General features: G+C 36.5%; 3 protein-coding genes and 1 pseudogene across 6 annotated transcripts; 2 read left to right on the top strand and 2 right to left on the bottom strand.

Annotated features, from left to right (window-relative positions):
• The first annotated feature begins 425 nt into the window (after positions 1-425).
• Positions 426-4,012, top strand: LOC103949281 (lysine histidine transporter-like 6). Of its 2 annotated transcripts, XM_018647485.2 has the most exons (8): positions 427-682; positions 778-923; positions 1,025-1,408; positions 2,212-2,605; positions 3,095-3,200; positions 3,363-3,454; positions 3,557-3,625; positions 3,723-4,012. In XM_018647485.2, exons 1-8 carry the CDS (start codon positions 524-526, stop codon positions 3,819-3,821), a joined length of 1,449 nt encoding a protein of 482 aa, XP_018503001.2. In that variant the 5' UTR covers positions 427-523; the 3' UTR covers positions 3,822-4,012. The 2 variants fall into 2 exon arrangements, with proteins under 2 accessions (XP_048440820.1, XP_018503001.2); XM_048584863.1 differs by lacking the exon at positions 3,363-3,454 and having other exon boundaries at positions 426-682.
• A 134-nt stretch (positions 4,013-4,146) lies between these two features.
• Positions 4,147-5,348, bottom strand: LOC103949290 (annotated as a pseudogene).
• An 814-nt stretch (positions 5,349-6,162) lies between these two features.
• LOC103947212 (ATP-dependent Clp protease adapter protein CLPS1, chloroplastic) lies at positions 6,163-8,611 on the top strand. 2 transcript variants are annotated; one of them, XM_009358076.3, is made up of 3 exons: positions 6,163-6,347; positions 7,481-7,634; positions 7,909-8,611. In XM_009358076.3, the coding sequence occupies exons 1-3, from the start codon at positions 6,284-6,286 to the stop codon at positions 8,168-8,170; spliced, it is 480 nt and encodes a 159-aa protein (XP_009356351.1). In that variant the 5' UTR covers positions 6,163-6,283; the 3' UTR covers positions 8,171-8,611. The 2 variants fall into 2 exon arrangements, with proteins under 2 accessions (XP_009356351.1, XP_009356359.1); XM_009358084.3 differs by having other exon boundaries at positions 6,165-6,347; positions 7,484-7,634.
• Positions 8,612-8,776: 165 nt separating this feature from the next.
• LOC103947227 (GDT1-like protein 4) lies at positions 8,777-12,024 on the bottom strand. Of its 2 annotated transcripts, XM_009358104.3 has the most exons (13): positions 11,778-12,019; positions 11,615-11,683; positions 11,243-11,302; positions 11,088-11,135; positions 10,362-10,450; positions 10,244-10,280; positions 10,122-10,166; positions 9,946-10,011; positions 9,822-9,866; positions 9,679-9,740; positions 9,498-9,570; positions 9,281-9,376; positions 8,777-9,105 (listed from the first exon to the last, which is right to left on the bottom strand). In XM_009358104.3, exons 1-12 carry the CDS (start codon positions 11,793-11,795, stop codon positions 9,305-9,307), a joined length of 684 nt encoding a protein of 227 aa, XP_009356379.1. In that variant the 5' UTR covers positions 11,796-12,019; the 3' UTR covers positions 8,777-9,105; positions 9,281-9,304. The 2 variants fall into 2 exon arrangements, with proteins under 2 accessions (XP_009356379.1, XP_048440942.1); XM_048584985.1 differs by lacking the exon at positions 9,498-9,570 and having other exon boundaries at positions 11,778-12,024.
• Positions 12,025-16,666: the final 4,642 nt, after the last annotated feature.

Raw genomic sequence — 16,666 nt, forward strand, 5'->3', positions numbered from 1 at the left:
TAGCTCTACCAACAAAATAAAGAAAAATAACCAACATAAAAGTTACTGACAATATAGTAAAATTAAATGCAAAATAATTTTACTATTTTTTTTTTCAAATATTCATAACCAGATAATCATATCAGTTGCTCTCATTTTTTTCTTCCATGTTTTTCTCCTAAACAAAATAAACTCCTAAGCAATCGCTAAAAATATAAAAAACCTCTTTAGCAACGAAAAATATTTTGATGGTCGTCACCAAAAAGTTTTAGCCACCATAAATGTGTATAATTGCTAGTATGACAAATGTGAAGTCTCGTAAAACCTTGTTTGCAATATTAGCTTGCGTGACTTTAGATAATTTTAAGCGGAGGGTTTAAAACTTTAACATCGTTTGCCAAGTACATGCAAGGGGGTTTGTTATATCAACTTAATTTATTAAATTATTTGTTTTCCTGTATGATTCACTTTTGCTCAACTGGAAAAGCACAAGTCCCTGTGTAAAAAAAAAAGCTAAAAATAAATACATGAGTGGGGCTGAGGAATGTACATATCCCATATTTCTGCCTATATTCCGGGCCAGGAAACCACTATATACATACAGCATGATGACGATCAATCAACTCCCAAATTGAAAGTGTTTCCCAGTCTTCATCGCAAAAGAAGAGAAAAAAAAATGGTTAAAACTTCCCCTCCTCAAGAGGTGAGCATCACCACTCTTTATTCACACGACGTTTTCCAAATTCCACTCTGATTTTTCTGTTTGTTTGTTCACGTCCATGGTTGAAACTATGGCAGGAAGTTGTTTCAGACGACAAATGGAAGGAGGAGCCGGTGGACAACGCCCGCCGTGCAAAATGGTGGTACTCCACCTTTCACACAGTCACCGCCATGATCGGTGCCGGTGTACTCAGCCTGCCTTACGCCATGGCCTACTTAGGATGGTACAAAACACCCTAACTCATGATAATAATATATATATATACCAGTTGTACTTGTATTAATATACTAATAAACCCTACTTTTTTCTACCTTTAATTTTCAGGGGTCCAGGTACAATGGTGCTGGTAATATCATGGTGCATGACCTTGAACACAATGTGGCAGATGATTCAGCTCCATGAATGTGTTCCGGGAACTCGGTTTGACCGATATATCGACCTTGGCCGACACGCCTTCGGACCAAAGTTCGGGCCATGGATTGTGCTTCCGCAACAAATGATTGTGCAGGTTGGTTGTGACATAGTGTACATGGTCACCGGAGGAAAGTGTCTAAAGAAGTTTGTGGAGATGGCATGTGCCAATTGCACACCAGTCAAGCAATCGTACTGGATTGTCATCTTTGGTTCCCTTCATTTCTTTCTTTCCCAGCTCCCCAATTTCAACTCTGTTGCTGGTGTTTCTCTAGCAGCAGCTATCATGTCGCTAAGGTAGTAATTTTAATTTTCACTCTTAAGTTTTCACTTTCCATGAGAAGGAAAATCTGATTTAGAAGACTTGCTTTAGGCCAAACAAAATCTGTTAAACGCCACATAAAAAATTAAAAAAATAAAAAAAGAAAAAAGGAAAAAGAAAGGGGGAGTGCAGAAATTAATTCCTTTTTAACTTCACACAAACTCAAGTTAAGGAGAAATTTTTCTTTGTGACGGAAACACGAGGTACACTACGTGTTATTATATAAGTGGTAGAAAGTTTAATTTTTAAAAATTTTTAACACACATATTCCACTATTTGTATAGTGACACGTGATGTACCATCCCATATTTCGGTCACATTAAAAAATTTCTCCGAGTCAAGTGTGGTCTAGTTTTGTTCAACAGCATCAATTAGAGAAATGTGCATAAATTAGAGAAGTACGTATACCATTTTTTTAATACATACTACTATTGGGTGGGAGTGGGTTAAGCCTATGTTAGCCATACTGATTTGGTTTGAATTTGTTTTCGGTGAAAATCAAGCTTAAGACCTTTCACTTTCAAATGAAGAGGAACACCACTAAACTGTAGTATACTAAGTGACAACTCCTTACGAACTTTTAAATTAAAGGTAAAACTAGAAGGTTACTAAATAAATAATACACTGGTACGTTGCACAATATTTTATGTTATTGTTTTAGTGTCTTCTAATAGTAGGACAACCCTACGGAAGATTTACTCGTAAACCTAACAAGAGAACTTTAGAAGGCAAATAATATATAATTTTTCTTAAACTTGAAGTTGCTGTTAATTTGCAGTTATTCAACTATAGCGTGGGCAGGTTGCTTAAACAAAGGTCGGGTTGAAAACGTGAGCTATGCATACAAGAAAACAAGCCCTGCAGATTACATGTTTAGGGTTTTCAATGCATTAGGTCAAATCTCGTTTGCATTTGCTGGGCATGCAGTGGTGCTTGAAATCCAGGCCACAATTCCATCGACGCCCGAGAAGCCGTCGAGAATTCCCATGTGGAAAGGTGCTCTAGGAGCCTACTTTATCAACGCAATTTGCTATTTCCCGGTGGCCCTCATCGGGTACTGGGCTTTTGGTCAAGATGTCGATGATAACGTGCTCATAGATCTTAAAAAACCTGCATGGCTCATTGCTGCTGCTAACCTAATGGTTGTCGTCCATGTCATTGGCAGCTACCAGGTATAAATCTGCACTCAGTAACAAAAGCACTTCTGACAACTAGAAGTGGTTCCTAACAACTAAAAAAACTTTTGATTACGTTAGGCAGATTTAAAAGCGTTTTTGAGTGTTTTTCTAGAAAGTACTTTCAAATATATCTTATAAAAGTTTTGGAAACACTTGGAATCATATAATGTTTTTTTAAATTTATAGCAAAAGCACTTCTAATATAAATGTTAATGATTAGAAGTGTATTCTATCGTAAAAACACACTTTAAATTTTGAAAATAAATAATTGGAACTGATCCAACCATTAGTGACTTCGACTTTAACAGTTGACAGGAGATGGCTTCCAAAACTTTTTAGAGTAAAAATGTCATTTTCGTTAAAAGTGAGCAGCACTATGAATATTTCGTTAAAACTCCCTTTAATCTATGCTTTGATTCTTTGAATGTTTCTCATTAATATTAGAACTACACTAAATTAAGGATGTGACTAAAAAGTGTGCAGGTTTATGCTATGCCTGTTTTTGACATGCTTGAGAGGATGATGGTGAAAAAGGTGAACTTCCCACCTGGAATTGCACTTAGACTAATCACGAGATCAGCTTATGTTGGTGAGATTCCCATTTCCCATACGTCTCCGTATCTCTGTCATTTCTGCTTGATTAAAACCTAATTAAGTTCCTAATCACTATATATATTTAATAAAAAATTCATCGCATTTTCTCACTGATTTTCCCAAGAAACAAACTATATATATATATTTAATGTTGCAGCATTTACATTATTTGTTGGAGTCACCTTCCCTTTCTTTGGAGACCTTCTTGGTTTCTTTGGTGGATTTGGTTTTGCCCCCACTTCATACTTTGTAAGCCCATCTCACTCTATTTGATTTCTTAATTTGTTCTTGCACAAATTACAGAACTACATCATCAGAAAGGAATTAACTAAGTGAGCATTTTTTCAACAGCTTCCTTGTATAATGTGGCTGAGAATTAAGAAACCAAAGAGATACAGCATTCAATGGCTGGTCAACTGGGTAAGCCAAAGATATCTAATATTCCTTATTGTCGATATCGCAAATTGATACATCATGCTACAAAAAAGTTTATTATTAGGACTCTGTGTGTTTACAGGTTTGCATATTCATCGGAGTGTTCATCATGTTGGCTTCCACAGTTGGAGGTTTTCGTAATATCATTGCTGATGCATCAACATATCGTTTTTACACGTAATTAACGATATATAAGCGGATTATTATGCCACTAATCAGACGAAAATTATGTATCATCCAAGTTGCGGAGTAACAGGACTAATGCTCTGTCATCCTCTTCCTTCAAGAATTAATCAAGCATGCAGTCTTTTAATTAGAGTGGATCATATTTAACGCCAAGCTACGTACGAAGCAACTCGTGCATCATTTTCATTTGTTTCTACTTTTTAATGTTAGGTTCTGGCTGTGCATTTGCTTTACCATAAGCAATTTCAAGTCAAAATACTCTTTTGGATTGGTGTTATCTAATATATTGTCATGAAAAATTCATATCCATATACCGCATAAATGGCGGGAAAAGAAAAAGTGGTTCTTTGCCTCAGAGAAAATTCACAAAACATAATTCGAGCAACTCTAAAGTAGAAGAAAATAAAAAAATGCTTGGCAACAATTAACCTCCGATGATATCTATAAACTTGGGCATAGCTGCATTGGCTAGACTCGTTATGCTCTAGAGCTCCAATCCTCCTCCCCGCAGTTTGGATTAGTTTAAAGCAAAACATCACGGTCCTACGTTTTTTTCCAGGGCAGTTTCTTCTTGATCAGGCCTCTCAACCTGGACACCAAGGTCTTCATAACCATGAATATACATCAGCTTGTCAAGATCAAACTTGGGTGCTTTCAACATCTTGACTTTATGGATAAACACATTTTGTAAAGGAAAGATGCTCAGCGTTTCCTTCTCAATATCTCTACCTATACTTTCAGCCATCAACCTTTTGACAAAGTCATTCAGATCACTTGTTGTCGCCCACGCGACCATGATCTCCCTCATCTTGCAGCGGATCCGCCTAATCTGGTTGGTGCGTAGCAGGTCCTCTTAACCTATTTAGTAAATTAGAAGAAAGAAAGAAAAAAAAATCCCGAACAATTATAAGTTTCATACTGAAACACTTTAATCGTGCCAAAAGTTGTATGCAGATTAAGTAAGGTAATTTAGTTTTTTCTTCTAAAATATTGAACTTGAAGTGTAATGTTATCAAGCGCTTACCGACCCAATTTTGACGTCGCTTCGAGAAGTCAATGCAGAACATCCTTAAAGTATAATTGTCTGTCGTCTTCACATCTACGTGAGCTTCCATCAAAGTCTGCCATTTCCTTACCAAGGACCTCAGCTTGTCCGGCGTGAAATTCATCGCCCAAAAGTTTGTGAGGCCTCCAAAAGTCGATGTTTGAGTGCTCCGGAAGCAATCTTGGTGCCCTGAGTACGGGAGACCAGAGTTTTACCCATGTTGTTGTTATAGAACCACAGACGAGGGGCATTGATGTCGTACCAATCTTTCTTCATATTTCGTAAACGGATCGGCAGCTTTCTTCTTTCCTCCTTTCTTTAAGGAAATCCTCTTCTTTTTTTTTTCCTGACGGCCATGGTTGAATAACTGGAATTTGAATACCTAATCGAGAAGAGTTCAAGGGTGAGACCTGCAGACACTGATGAAGTGAGAGACGAATATGGCTGTGAGAGCAAAACCTTTATTAGGACAGTCATGACTTTTTGCTCTATGCATTTTCACCTAGCTGTCAAAATTGCGAAAATTCTAATATGTTCCCTTATACATGCAACTAATAATAAATTGAGGGTTGAATGTACCATCAAAGATTCACTAGTCAAAGTTACAATGAATTTTAGGGCTTGATATTTTTTTAGTTAAATTAGACTTTAATATTTTAAAATAAGTCAGTGTAAAACTTTTTCTCAACTTTTAGAATTTCATAAAATAAATAAAATCTTAATAAGTCGACGGAATGCTCACATTAACTTATTTTTATAAGTACTAGCATATGGGCACACATAAAGTGTGTGAGAAAATTTTTTATTTTTGTTTTTGAAATAGAAGGAGAGAGGAAGATAGTGATAGAGAATGTGAGAGTGGAAAATTTATTTATTTATTTTATAATTAGAGGTATATTAGAATTACATGTAGATGAGGTTTTGAAAAGAAAAAAAAAATTTGGTTGTATGAAATTACATTTCTGCCCCATATTTCTTTTTCATGTTTTATTTTAATTAGAAAATTAAACCAGTAATTTCATCGAATTTTAATTGACAATAAATATTTTATTAATTAGTAAAGATAAAGTATAAATTGACTGAAAATAAAAATTCAAGACCCAAAGTACATTAACTATAAATTGCATTAATGAAACTGAATTATATATTTATATAACATAATTGTTCATAAAACAATAAAATAAAATTAAAGTGTTCGTACTTGGTAGGGTCAAGACGACGCCAGTCTTATGGATTGCGAAAACCAGCAGTCCCACCAAACACCGCACAGGAGTCCAGCAGTTGTTCGATCATTTTCTTGTTATTTCGGTTGTTCAAACCAAAACAGAAAATTCCAGTAACTGAATAAATAAAATCGCACTACGCATTGAAGCAGCAGCAGAAGCAGCACAAGAAAAAAGAAAGATCGATTCATGGAGACTGCGATTTGCGGGAGAATCCCTCTCTCCCCCAACCACGTCTTCAACCCCAAACCAGGTTCTCTCCATTTTTCTCATTTCTTTCCCTCTGTTCGGATTTTGGGTTTCCCTCAAAATCTTTGATTTCTTCAGCAGTTGTAGGGTTACGAGTAGATTTTCTTCGCTCCTCTAACTCAAAGCTTGAATTTTTTTAAAAAAATTTAGGATTTTTTTTTTTTTATTGAAATTTATGAAATTTAAATGTATAATACGCCTAGAAAATTGATTATCTCTAATGGGTTTCTCTTTTCTGTTTAAAATGGAAGTGTTCAGTATGGCTTTTACAGAACATGAACTGCTAAGGAAAACCCCCATATTGTTATATAGCTGTAGCCTGTATGTAGTTCCTTATTAAGTTCTGTCGATGCTGCCAAAGGATTATATACTTGCTTGAATCGTATGTGTAAGCGTGCATTTGTATTCTTTGATGATTTGAAAGTTTTGATTACAATAAACTTCTCCGAAAATTGAAAGCTTTTTCGGTTGGTACAAAGTTCATGTCAAATTTTCCAGTATCTTGGAAGAGGTAGGTAGGGCAGATTGGGGAGTGTAATGCAAGTTAGTTCGTTGTGTACTTGTGAATAAACTTTGGCGGGCTTCGTATGTGCTCTGTTTTGAGAGTGGTGGAGTTTCCATTTTTGCTAATGTAAGATCGAGCAATGGGAGCGGCACTAAAGATCCATCATGTTGATTTCCTTAAAAGGGTTACAAGGATTTTTGTGCAGTCCTAAAGATCCAGCATCTCTAGGGTCTGATTTCAGTGTAATTTGTATTACGACTTTGTTTCAGTTTATTTTTTTAATATACTATAACTCACGATTCCCCTTATGCCAGGGCTAAAAGTGCCTTTGCCACAATTTAGCTGCATTTCATCTTTCCGAGCAATCGGAGAGCCAATACTAAAGATTTGGGTTTCAAAATCCATAGATTCTGTAGACATATATCTGCAGGCTTGTAAATACACATGTTGTGGAGGTTCTAGTTTATGCTGTCTTCTTAATTCTTGACTCCGTTGCTAAATGTTTTTTTTTTTTTTTTCAATCAAAGATTGGTTAGTAAGAATAGTGCTTACTGTAGTGTTTCTTTATCCTTAAACATATATATGCCCGAGTGATTCCAAATGGTGAAGCTTCTTTTATAAAACGTATTTAGCAGGAGACAGACATCCTCTTTGTAAAGGAACATGCACCAATCTTAGCATTCCTGTGGCTGTATCAGCAGCAGTACCTGGTAAAGGAGGAGGGTTATTGGAAAGGCCAGTTAGAGAGAAAACAACTCCTGCCCGTGATTCTGAGTTTGATTTGAGGTATGGAAATACAGTTATATTTGCACACCATACGAGTGCTTTGTTTAACATTTTACAGCTGCAAAATGGGTTTGCATCACTCCTATCAAATGCCTTACCCGTGCATATCCTGTTGCACCAAACTTGATCATTAAGACAAACTATTAAAACTTATGATCCTTCCATTTTCACCTGGTTCTGGTTCAATTTGGTACTGTGCTTTTTCTTTGAGTTCATGGTTTCGCCTTTGTAAAATTAGAAGAGAGTTAATGTTAGACTGTCCAAAATTGTTCAGGAAATCAAGGAAGACAGCTCCTCCATATCGTGTAATACTGCACAACGACAACTTCAACAAACGGGAATATGTTGTGCAAGTACTGATGAAGGTTATCCCGGGGATGACCCTTGACAATGCTGTTAATATTATGCAAGAAGCACACCACAATGGCTTGTCGGTAGTGATCATATGTGCTCAGGCTGATGCTGAAGAACACTGCACGCAGCTGAGACACAATGGACTTCTGAGTTCAATTGAACCTGCAGGTGACGGATGTTAACAACTTGCATGGTGGAAATACAATTACTGTGAAGAATACCCCTGAGCATCAGATGCACATAATCCCAATGCCCCGATTGATATGAAATCTCGGTCATCCTGTGGTCAAATTAAGACGAGGGTGGTAGTTTAATGAAAAGGCTTAGTTTTAGTGTTTGAGATTGCACTGTGTTCCTTCTGAGTGGCAGTGGCCTGCTGAACTCTTTGTCTTAGTTTATATAGATGGTGCTTTTCTAATTTGCCCATTTACATTTAATCAACTTAGGGTTCGCTTGGACTTGCTTATGGGAAGATCAAAAGCGCTTTTAGACAACTAAAAGTGATGTCTTTCAGCGACATTTGTCCTTGATTATCCGCTGCTACTATTGTTGGACTAATAGCTCCCTTTTATTTGCATTAGTCCTGCATTAAAATTTGATACCAAATTTTCTTTTCGTGTTGATTCGACTTGTTATCTGTTCAGATTGATCAGTTCCATCATCTTGAGTACTCCTGTTCGATTGCGATTCATCGAAATGAGTTAAAACCAGGAGTCTTATGTTGTCTCAAACCCGAAAGCAACGATTACACTCTGTAGCTCAACTTAATCCTTGCTTTGGGTCGACGGTGAACAAACAAAGTAATACCCTAATTCCAATTGATAAGATAAATGACCTTTGTTACAGTAAGGTTACAACATAATCCGAGAGATCAACGTAAACTTCGATTTTATAAGAATGGAATGCAACGACAGAGTAGAGCAGAACTGTTCTCATCAGTGATTCCAAAGTTGCCAGAGTGCAATATTGGTATTGATCGTGTAGACAATCCAACTCTTTGAATCAGTTCTTTTTCTGATACGCTTGTCGTTTTGATAAACAATGAAGCTGAAATGCTTGTAAATTACTCGCACGGTGTAGATGTAAGTTCTTTAGTCAACAAATCATCCTTCAATCCCTGAAACGCACATTAGGACACAGAAGAGTCGTCATCAAAAACATATTCTAGAACAGTTATCGCATTCTTCTCTTTGTGAAATTTTTACAACGAGCATGCATTTTCCAGTCACTCACACCTCTAAAATGTATACTTTGCTATGAATATATGGTGTAAATGTAGTCAGCATACTTACTAATCATTAATCAGACTATAGGTATCAAGCCTCCACTGTCGAAAGGAAGGATTGGATTCCGAAAACAATGAAAAGAACTCCACCTGATAAACCAACCTGAACAAAACAGTTATAACTTACAACTTTGATGCCACATATTTGCCTACAGCCAACAGGCATGATATAAAAAAACAAGAACTATAATATGTTAAAGCACAAAGGCAGGGCATATAATTACTATTTTCTCAGATATCTGAGATGCCAAGCTCTTTCCACCAAGGACAGCGGCAGTCGTACACAACGCTTGTCCTCTGAGAAAAAGATGGCAAGCACAATCAGTAAATAGTGCAGAAATAACAATAAATGGAATAACTGCGAGATTTCAGAAGCCGTTCAGTTTATAAAGGATGGAAACTTACAAGATTCCACCAAGAACCACACCTAATGGGTTCTCATCTGCAGCCAGACCGATGGTAGCTAGCTGAAAGAATAGCAGGTCAAAACCAAACCGTCTTGAAGCAATAATGAATAAAATTACATATTCAACGGGAAAAATTCTCACCTGGCTCTTGTCACCCCATTCACCGAAAAAAGTAATGGAAAAGGCCTGCAGCATGAGCATGATAGATGCGGTTAAGTTATAGTCATGCAAAAATTTGAATTTCATAATCCACAGATGATAAAACCTTCAAAAAGATTGGTGAGAAGAACTGCAAGAGAAATGAACGTCTCTGCTTCTTGTCATCATCATCCTGAAAAGTAATCAACGTCCATAACTTAAAAACAAAAACTAGCACGATGTATCTCATAAAGGTGTAGCTCAAAATTGCACATAGTAGAGAGAGAGAGTGTCTGGGGGCACCTTACTACGTTTGCTGCCACCTGCGTTAGCCTTTAGATCAGCATCCTAATGGCACCAAAAGGGTGAAGTCAGAAAGGATTTGAATTGAATGCAAGCTATGAATAAAAATATGAGAAACCAACCAACTCTGCTTCAACTTCTGCAAGCTCATCTTCACCCCTGTAGGGCAACCATAATTAAATTCGACCACAAAAAGAAAACAGTAAAATAAATACAAAAAAAAAATAATAATTCCATTACCCATCTTCTTTAAAAGCATCCCATAAGGACCATAGTCCAAAACCAAAGAACAACACCGTCGTTATGTGATGGGACCATTTCCTTGAGAGCTGTAATTCAAGATCAGTGTTCAGTATATTCATATTAGAACAGAAAACAAATAGAAATATGCCTATTCTTGGTAATGTCAGTCAGGCAACTTTAGGTAGATGCCCTCAACTACATGCTGAGAGATTCGTCAATGTATTATTCACCCATGTTGACTGAATATAATGTTCCAGTTAATTCTGGCACCACTAGTGTTGATGACAGAAGCATATGACAACACGAATTTTTCAGTCTTCTAGAGTTTTAAACAACAGGTTTCGCTTATGATGAACAATTTTTTGTTTATAGCTTGTATCCATATTACTAAGCCCAAACAATCAATACAAACTGCAATCGTCCTTGGAATTGCAGGCCGAATGAAATGGGATCTCATACTAAAGTTCAATACCAGTAGATTCTTACCATTTCAAGTAAACTTCAGTCACCTATAAGTCTATAACCTTAAAATAGAATTTACTGTAGATCAAAGTCGGTCTTAAATCCTTTTTCCTTAAAATGTTTCCACTCTAATGATCACCACTAAGAGATGCTCTAAGTGGGACAATCATTAACCATCATATCACGAAAGTAAATTCCCTTGGATCTTAAAACAAATCCCCTGGATGAGCAATTCCATGGTGGCAGAATCAGAGTGCTTACCAGATTTGGAGCAGCCAAGCCGACGAGAACAGAAAGAATAGTCATCACCTAAAATTCAACAAAAAATTGAGATACATGTGAGGCCTCAAAAAATAAACATCCCAGATCACAGACATAACTGACTAAACGTTCATAAAGTGGGAGAAAATGCTTACAATCAGAGCTCCTAGGCAACCTGCCAAAACAAGTCTTCTAGGATGGCGCATCGCAAGAATCTTAAAGCAAAAACATCACACCATTACATTACCATGCACAAAATAGTACAAGATAGAAGAATATTAAATTGGGATGTGGTTCTCGCCCTTATGGAATTCGCTTCGTACCCCATTAAATGCTCAACAGGTTACCGAAAGCATTCAAATTTTACTCTGTCCTCTCAAAATTCATACATAAACTAAACAATTCAGCAAAAACTCGATTTTCGGAGTAGTATTGAATTCATAAACTTTTAAACATGCCCAAATTCTTTTCCACAATTCAAAAACAAGCAAAAGGTAAAAGGAAACAAAATTGCAATCGCAACTAACCGCAGCAGCGAAGAAGGTCTTGTCGCCGATCTCCGAGAGCACAGTCATGGCAAGTGACTTGGTGAAACCCTAATCAACGGAAGCAGCAACTCAATTAAGCTAAAACAAATCGAAATTAAGACAAACACGAACGCGGTTCGATTAATCAGAGAGAATGAATTACCTGCACGACTGTACTCATTTTTTCACTGAGTAGCGTACAACAAGAACTGAATGCTTTTTCGCAGAGAAGTGAGTCAGAGTTTGGGAATCGCTCTGACTCGCTCTGCCAATTTGGTGAGTGAGCGAGCGAGTTGGTTCGGCGATTTGTGACTGACTCGGCTGGGTCGTTGGAGTTTCTGAACCCGGGATAAGTAGTAGGACCGCAGGAGTAGCTGAGTACAACAGCAGCAAAAGCGTGTGGGGATTTTTAAAGCGTGCGGTTTAATGTATTAAAGGAGGCTGCGAATCACCATGGATGCTTTTTTATTGGACCACGGAAAAGGACTGTTGGGAGAGGATTGGATGCTCCCGCAGCTCTATCAGACGAGAAATCTTTATTAATTTACGAAATTCTTTTTGTCCATTAAAAAATGATAAAAAGACAACTTAATCTTCTATCACACATAAAAAATAATGAATAATAATGTAATTTCATATGTTTAAATTTTACTATTTTTAATTGAAACCTCACATACAGATGATGTTAAAATATCTCTAATATTTAAAATTTTAAAATAAAACAAAAACCAAAAACAAAAATCTCCACTCTCTCCATGTTCTATCTCTCTCTCCCTCTCTCTCCTTCTCATTTTCTAAAAAAATGTGTTCATATACACAAAGTGTATGGGCAAATGCTAATTTTTTATTGTGACGAGAACACGGGTGGTACACCACGTGTTTTTATGTAAGTTGTGAGAAATTTTATTTTTTAAGTTATTAACTTTTTAACACACATATCCCACCATTTGTATAATGACATGTGATGTATCACCTCGTATGCCGATCACATTTGAAAAATCTCTCCAATCAAACAATCTGAGCGTTGGAGAAAATTTTTGTTCCCCACTAATAAACATCTGACACCTATCCTTCTACTTCTCAAGTGACACAAAAATACCCATTTTACCCTTATATTCATAGGAAAACTAATGAAAAAAAATTTGAAAACTTTAAGTTTTACCGATAAAGACAAAGTAAAGGGTAAAGTGAATAATGTCATGATTGACTTTTTAGTGTAAAAATGTGGTTTTTCGTTAAAGTGAACAATATTGGAACTTTTCGTTAAAGTTCATTTCACAAAATAATTAAATAATTAAAAAAAAATTGAAGTTGTGGGGTAAGCTCCAACGATTTCCTGCAAATCGAAAATACCCATTTCTCCATCGCCCATCCCCATCCCCCATGTAATACCCTTATTTTATGCAAGGACCTACTTTCAATATGTAAAATAGTTTCAATGTAAAATCATTTTTGCTACAAATTATTTCAAAAGCTAGCTATTTCATGTTCATATGTAATTAGAGATATTTTTAGTTTGAATTGGAGAAGGGAGATTTAAATGAGTTTGGTTTGATTTTCCTCACAAAGGGCCAAGAGTTTGATGTTAGACTAAGTGAGTAATTTTGTCTTGATATTTTTCTCTCAAAGATAAGGTGGAGAGTTTGTAACATTAGGAGTTAATGATTTGGTGATTACTCACCACTCTAAATGTGAGGGTGAAGTCTACTTAAGGGTGAGTTGGCAAGTTTGTATTCATTAGGAATCTAGGAGTTAAATGTTTGGTGATGATTCATCCCTCCAAAATTTGAAGAGGTGGGATTCATATCCCTTTGACTTTGAACGTGGCTTTTGAGTTTTTGTCCACTTTGCATGATTTTCACAAACAGAGGAAGATGACAACTTATTGTGGTTAGAACATTTCATGTGGCCTTTGATGCAAGGAACATCTTGCATATTATTCATTAGTTTATGATTAGCTTCACATTTGTTGTTTTTCTATTGGACCACATATCATGGCTGATAATTGGTGAGAATTCATCCCCCAAATTGTTTGGACGTGGCCTTTGGGTGCAAGGAACACCTTGCATGATATTCATTAATTCATGATTAATCTAACACTGGTTGTTTTTCCATTAGAACACATTTCATTGCTATTGATTAGGACAACAATTGTTGCTTTGTGATTGGAACACATTTCATGGTAATGATTAGCATAACACTTACTTTCTTTCCATTAGCACACCTGTGGAGATTCTTTGGAGAAGAAGATGTCATGCAATCTAGATAAAGGAAGGAGAAAATAAACAACGAAAGGACATAGAGGAAAAGAGGAAGAAGAGAAAGAAAAAAAAAGAACAACTCCAACAAAAAGTCATTCTCCCTTTCATATTACCTTCCTATTTTTCTTTTACATGTTCTTAGGGCTTAAAGCCATCTTTCATTATATTTGTAACTCTACCACATAGTGAAATAAAATGAAAGCAAACCCCAATGGATGTAGTCGATTTGGCGAACCACTTAAATTTTGTGTTGTTTACATTTTGAGATCATTGTTATGAGAGCACTCCCACTAAACCATCAAAAATATCCACTTACTTCCCTTGAGAATGTTGTAAAATAAGAGGAGGCCGCGGGGGGGGGGAGGGGAGGTAGGGGGGAACAAGCATGAGACATTACTCAACAAATCTTTCCACCAATACCGTCATTTTCATCTATCAACAGAAAGATATCCAAAAACTAGAAATTCATCCGACCTATTTAACAGACCAAAATACTATCATCCATAGATCATATCATAATACTTTCTTCATGAGAGTTGTTCGTCTATCTCTCTGCCATGATATATCCAAATTTCAGGAAATCCAACGGTGCGATCGTCAGATATGTTTGAAATACCAACTCATTCTCTAATTCCGCAGAAAACTGGACAGCCATGTTTTGAGCACCAAAACCCTATTTTTTAGAGTTCCGATCATAACACTTCCTTCACAAAAGTTATTCCTTATCATCTAATCTATAACATATCCAAAAATCACCACAATCCAATCTATTTGTTGACTTGTACCCCAATTCAAACAACTGATGTTTGGTTGAGCTAGCCTTCTCTGCTAACCTCTTTGCATGGTCAACATCTCTAGTTTCTTTCTCTCCCTTCCATGGAAGTTTTTCGGCAATCCGACCCCTACTACATATGTAGAATTTCAGCGATATTAAAGAAGAGGAAAGGGAAGTGGTGAAGAGAACAAAAGGGAGGAAATGGTAACATATTGCTTATCATTTACATTAAAGATTATTATTTTGTCAATATTATGATTATATTACTCTTGTTACTAATCAATTTGATTTATGTTGAAGCTTACAGGCTTGTTAAAGAAAATGTGAGTATTGATATCTATGTGAACATGACATATACATATGCATTGCAAAGCAAGAAAAAAGAGTTGTGTTGAGTCTTGTAAAGTGTTTGAGTTGTGAGGATATTCAAGGGTTGAAGTTTGCCTTGAATATAAAATAATGAACCTTATATATGTCAGGCGTAGGGTGCAGGGCTTGAGTATACAAATTGGTTGATTATTAAAATAATGAAATCTTGTATATGTCAGGCGTCAGGAGAAAGGGTTTGAATATACAATTGGGTGTCGGGGGAAGTGCCTATTTAATAAAGTAGAAATTGAGAGTTTAATTACAACAAAATTGGGTTTAAGGGATGAACAGAAGTTAATTCATATTCTAACGTACTCGGAGCCAAGTGGTATAAGCATGGTATGGGACATGCAGGCTTGCGTGCCTTAGGTATGTGTTAGCGCGATTAGAAAGGAGTGAATACATTCATGCATCTCATTTGCATATATTTCATGCATTTGAAAGAATTGTTACAATTTAATTATTATTTTGTTAGTAGTTTTTGTTGTGAATTAATTTGTGCACTATAATTATTCCGCTACGTATTTTAAAATTTTGTATGTAAGATTTTGTTGATGTATGGTGTAATCATTATAATTGAATTTTAATTTTTCCACTATACCTTATTTGTAGAATTTATTTCTATAGCTAAGATATGGCTCACACACTAACTCGTGAATAGTCTTTATTCACGGGTATGGGCGTGACACCCCATCCCTCCACGGCTCCACCAGTCCACCCATCCTGCCCTTCCGCATCACCTCTCTCCCTATCTCTTTCTTTCTCTCTCTCTCTCTTCCCCTTTTTATTTCTTCTCTTTCCTGCTCCAGAGTAAGAACAAAAAAGATATCGGCAAACTCAAGCTGATAAATCGAGATTGACGACAACATATCTGAGTTGGAGTCACCGCCGACAATTTCTGGGTTCCATGTAGAGGTAAGAGTGGAAGAGAAAGGGGAAACGAAAGAAAGAGAAAGTTGAACAGAGAGAAGGATAATGATGCCAAAAAAATCACTAACTGGTGATGGAGGTGGGTGTGGGTGGTTTGGCATCATCATGCTCGGGAGCCTCTGATGTCATTTTGAGTTTATTTTAAAATAATTGTCAATTTTTAAATTTAAAAGAATAAAATATACATATGTCAAATGTTCGTTAGTGGAATTCCAGGTCAACATATGTGACAGGTACCTGGAAAAAGTTCTCCAAGCGTTAACCTTGTGCGAGTTGAATTCGCTCTCTCATTTTGGTTTTTTCTTTCGGTAAATTAAGGTTTCATACAATGTTTTTCAATTTTCTTAAAATTTCATACAACGACTCACGATTTTCTATGCAACTGCACGAGTTTGTTCTTGTTCTTCTTCTTCTGTCGTCAAAGCCCCATTGGTACGAAATCGTGAGTCGTTGTATGAGAATTTTAAAGGTGGTGCTATTTTTTAACATTAGGCCCTTTTAGGCCCAGCCAATGGCATAAGCCTAAGGAAAGACTAAAGAGCCTAGGGTCGAAGGGGTTCAAAGAGGGTTGACCCAAACACTCAAGTTGACCGAGACAAAAGAAATATCACCCAACCCCGTGGAACACGTGAGCAAACTAACAACTTTATTGCACAAGTCTCATGGGGCAGAACTACTCAAGTGCTATTCAGACCATAGAGCGACTTGCAATCCACA

This window comes from the organism of the source record quoted next, unplaced genomic scaffold, assembly GCF_019419815.1.
Source record: "Pyrus x bretschneideri cultivar Hongxiangsu unplaced genomic scaffold, Pyrus_bretschneideri_v1 Contig22, whole genome shotgun sequence".
NCBI classification, from domain to species: Eukaryota; Viridiplantae; Streptophyta; class Magnoliopsida; order Rosales; family Rosaceae; genus Pyrus; species Pyrus x bretschneideri.